General features: G+C 47.7%; 1 protein-coding gene across 10 annotated transcripts in view; it reads right to left on the bottom strand.

The window, feature by feature from the left end:
* The window catches only part of EBF3 (EBF transcription factor 3), a 154,249-nt gene that overhangs the window by 3,181 nt on the left and 146,640 nt on the right, over window positions 1-4,428 (bottom strand). For 4 of the 10 annotated variants that reach the window (XM_069101698.1, XM_069101702.1, XM_069101699.1 and 1 more), the window contains exons 11-12: window positions 3,205-3,393; window positions 2,550-2,747 (exon numbers count right to left, since the gene is read on the bottom strand). In XM_069101698.1, the coding sequence (XP_068957799.1) occupies window positions 2,550-2,747; window positions 3,205-3,393 (387 nt within the window). The remainder of the gene's footprint in view (window positions 1-2,549; window positions 2,748-3,204; window positions 3,394-4,428) is intronic. The other 6 variants (XM_069101701.1, XM_069101705.1, XM_069101700.1 and 3 more) reach the window with 5 other exon arrangements.

Genomic DNA, 4,428 nt, shown 5'->3' with positions numbered 1-4,428 from the left:
GGTTTAATTTTTGTCAGAATGATATTTCTCATTAATTTATGCATAACAGATATTAATACACTTGTTCGTGTAGCGATGTGGGCTTCAATTTCTCAGTTCATTAATTTCAACAATATTAATTTATTTCAGACTCACCGTTACAACTCATGTATGTACACACTCCTGATGTGATCTCATCAGCAATCACTAAGGTGGTGAGGCAGTGAGGGCTGGAGGGCTCTGGGTGATTTGGGCTGCCTGCCATGGAGCTAGGATGGGCTCAGAAGGCTCCTTTCTAACCTCTGTTAAGCTTTCCTAATGCTGTAGCAGGAACTGGGAAAATTGGATCCTTTCAAAGCCCTGAGAATGTTCAGGCCCCTCCTCCCCCTTCCCAACTTTTTCTAAACTGCTGTTGTTTTAAGAGTATAGAACAGTGTTCTGGAAAGTGGCAATCGGGTCAGATTGGTCTTCCACCTGGAGGAGAACATTCCAAGAGTAGATTCCGATGATGTCACTTGTCACTGAGGGCTTGGTGAATATGAAAATACTAATGCAGGAATTCTCTGTTTTTTCCAGGCAACTCTGCTATGGGGGTTGCAGGAACCCCGTAGCAAATGCCCATTAAAAATGCTGCATTCCATAAAGGGATGAGGCCATAGCAGGGGGAAGCAAGCACGTAGCTGGGAGCATGGGAACCATTCTTGGAGAGAAGGAAGGTCTGGCCACAGCCTCCCTCCCAGCTGTCACCTAAATCTAGCCCAGATTGTTCAGCTGTCTCTTAAGCCCATCTTAAATGCAACCCTGAAATGGCAAGACGGGAATGGAGCTGATGGTATGGTCCATTCTGGCCACTGTCGGGAATGACCAGGCCTTCCCAAGCCGTGTGGTTTCTAAAGACCATGGTCATGAAAGAAAAAGGATCCTGATAGCATCTGGCCACACCAACAACCAGGAAAGCTGGGTGACCAGAAGGCTCTCTTTGGTCTGTCAGTGACTGGCCTGACTTCATGGTTTTACCCCTCTTGAGAGAAGGCGAGGTGCCTTGGAAGGAGCCCCAATAAGCTCTGGGTCCTCCTAGACAGTCTGCTGCCTGGGGTGGAAGCACACATGGCCAGGAGACAACACACATGGCTCTCTGGGGCAATCAATGCACACACTTCCCTGGCATGTGGGAAGAGAGGGCTCTCTGAAGCCATGGAAACGGGTCCTCCACACCCTTCCCTCAGAACATTTTGGAGGCCATGAAAATAACGGCAGCCTGAGTAATGTGATTTGGGGGGAGGGAAAAAGACTTCTGGCCCTTTACTCTTCTTCCAAGTGGGCAAAGGGATGAAGCTGAAAGTGCCATTCACTGTGGAGGAACCAGTGAGTTACCACCTTCCAGCTTGCCACCATCATTTCTCAATCTGGACACAGTTGGTACCTAGTGTTAGAGATCATTCCCCTTTCCGAATTCACCTGTTTAAAATGGCAATATTTACACCGAGCTTTAGTGTTTGACCCAGTGGGGAGGGGGGAACATCATGCCACTAAATGGCTCAAGCTGAGAATGGCCCCGATTCTGGACAGGTGCCCTGATGGGCTCCTTGGAAGCAGGGGGTTGCCCTGCCACTTTGGGGGGCAGATGTGCCTGCTTCAGTAACTAACATCCAAAATGTTCTCACCCGTCCTTCAGTTGTGGTTGTCTTCATGGGATCTTTCAAATGTTTTGGTAGAAAAAAAATCAGAACCTTGCATCCACTGAACCAAAACAAACCAGAAGGATTTAGTGTATGTACAGGAATTAAAATAAGGGCCACAGACATCGACAGAGATAGAAGAGAAACCATTGAGTCCAATGTCCTCATTTTATAGATGAGGAAATGGCAGCAGAGAGAGGGTCAGTGACTTGCCCAAGGTCACATAGCTGGGAAGGATTGCAGAACTATGAGGTCATAAATAGAAAGCTGAAGGAGACCTTGGAGGTCAAAGGGCGTCAGAAAGGGGATTGGAACTCTGGTCTTTCTGATGCCAGGTATAGCACATTATCCCCTACACCATGCCATATGTCATTGGTGGGGGATTAGTGGGGGCAGCGGCCCTAACAAAATGCACTAGGGGACAGAGCAGAGGGGGCAAGAGCTCAGGGCAAAGAGGAAGAGATTTAGAGTCACATCCCATCCTCATCACCTACTCCCTGTGTGACCTTGGGCAAGACTCAGTCTCCTCATCTAAAAAATAAGGGGATTGAACCAAATGGCCTCTGAGAGGCCTTCCAGCTCTCAATCAAGGATCCATTGAGCTCCCGAGAAACAGGACAGTGACAAATCTAGCTTTGTTTCCAAACAGAAGATATAAAACCTCAAGAGGCAGCATCTGGTGAAAAGTTCCCTTGTGCTCTCTGACTCCAAAAACATGGAAGCAACTAGCCTTAAAGATGTCCTCTGGTTGACTTGTTCCATCTACCTCATTTCAGTCTTGACTATGGCCATGCCATCTGACACCCTTGGACAGCACCCAATCACCCATGAGTGGAATGAAGCCAACCCCCCAGCCACCTGTCAGACACATCTCCCAGAGTCCCCACTCACCTTGAAGCCCGTTCCCGTTTGCACTGGTGCACGATGGCGGGGGAGAAGCTTGGGGCCTGACGACTGGAGCAAAGGCGCTCTTTTGTTTCACTGCAGAGATGACATTGGCAGGTGAGAATGAGAAAATGCCGTGCGTACTGCTACAGTTTGAAGGGAGGGTGACCGAAGAGGGTGCCATGGTAGGGCTTGACGGCACTACTGTAACAAAGCAAAGAGAATCAGGACTCAGCTTGAGGTCTGTGCGCGGTAAACAGGGACAAAGAGAGTCATATAAGGCCTCGCCCGCCGCGTAAGAGATCAAGAAAAGGAAACGGGAAAACACGACACTTTCTTGGCTTGGCCACTCTCTGGATAACAGGCAAACTCTTTGGTGTTGGACTTTGGTTACAAATTGCGCAGCCCAATTCTTTGGTTTGGTTTGGTCGGTTTGGTTGGTTTGGTTTGGTTGGTTGGTTTGGGGTCATGCGACCACACTGGGTAGAACGCATTGGAGATCAATTTCTTAGAGCCATTTTTTTTTATGTCCAGCCTCCAGAGTCACCCCCTCCTTTTATCCAGTAGCTCACGTCATAGAAAAATCAAGACAAGGCAAGTGTTGGGATTTGGTAGGAAAAATGAATCTGCGTGATGATGCGTTACAAAAACAGACACTTACTGCCGTAAGGAGAGTTAGCTGAGGAGCCATTTAGAAATCCGGGAGAGCCAGGGACGCCTAGATTGGGCATGCCGGCATTTCCATATCCATTCATGCTATTGCTGACTGTGTTGTAATTGGACTGCTGGGGTGTACTGCTGGGAACGTATCCTCGCGGGGAAACACTGCTTGTATTGCGGCTGTAGCCTACTGTTAAGAGTCACCCCCCCACAAAGATCACGTTATTATTGGTGACACGCACTTGGGGGGGGCTTCCCCGCGAACCTACACCACAGAGCAGACATTTTTAATTGATCGTACCTCCTTGTTACTGCACTATCAACCCTCACAGCTGAAGATAACCTTATCACGCCAACCCTGCCTAAAGTCGTCTCTCCTCGGGCTGAGACAGTCAACCAAAGCTCTCTTCGATCCGACTGTGTCAGGCGCCTTCGCGTTTATCTTTAGTAGCAATTATCAACAGGCTTGATTCCTGGTTTGTACCAACACACTGGATGAACTTTCAGCCCTCCCAGACCTTCAAATGCCATCGCTGACAGGAAAAAACTTGTTTGTTCCAGGATCTTGCCTTAAAAGGTTGTTTTGGGGTCTTCATTCTAATGGTTGATATTTTTATCACAAGGCTGGTAAGCACATATTTCATTAAGGGGAGCAGGAGTAAAAATGGTAGCAAGCCTGCTGACCCCAAGGGGGATAACTAACTTCACAGGGACCATGGCTATCAGATATTACCTGAATTGTGTTGGGAATGGGGTGAAGGTAAGAACAATACAATGCTTAGTGTCTGCCAGTATTTTAAGGGAGATGGCCTGTGAGTGTTTTCTCTGATTGATATATTTAATAGAAGGGGCAGGGGATAAACAAAGAAAAGAAGGTCTGGGGGGGGGGGGGGGGGGGAGAGTGAGTGGGCCTGCTCAGGTCATTTCTGCCCTCCAGCCCCTAAGAGATGAGAACACAAACCCTGTCATACCAGTAACCAGTATCAAAAATTATGAGTAACTCCAATAATACTTCTCTGCTTTGGCAACTACCCATGTTTAATCATATAGCAAACCAACGTGCAATAGTTATAATGTCATTAAAATTTAGACTCAAGTCCCCTTACAAAGAAAGCACTGGGCTGAATAGCTGTTCTAGAGCTAACTTGTAGTTCTGCTAGGTAGTGGTTCCTCCAAACAGGGGACCAAAGAAAGTATTGGGCCCAGTACTCACCAACTATGCTAA

The sequence above is a fragment of the Petaurus breviceps genome, unplaced genomic scaffold, assembly GCF_028583685.1.
Source record: "Petaurus breviceps papuanus isolate PSGF00001 unplaced genomic scaffold, PetGlider_PUasm1.0 490, whole genome shotgun sequence".
NCBI classification, from domain to species: Eukaryota; Metazoa; Chordata; class Mammalia; order Diprotodontia; family Petauridae; genus Petaurus; species Petaurus breviceps.
This window is presented reverse-complemented; position numbering and strand designations above follow the sequence as displayed.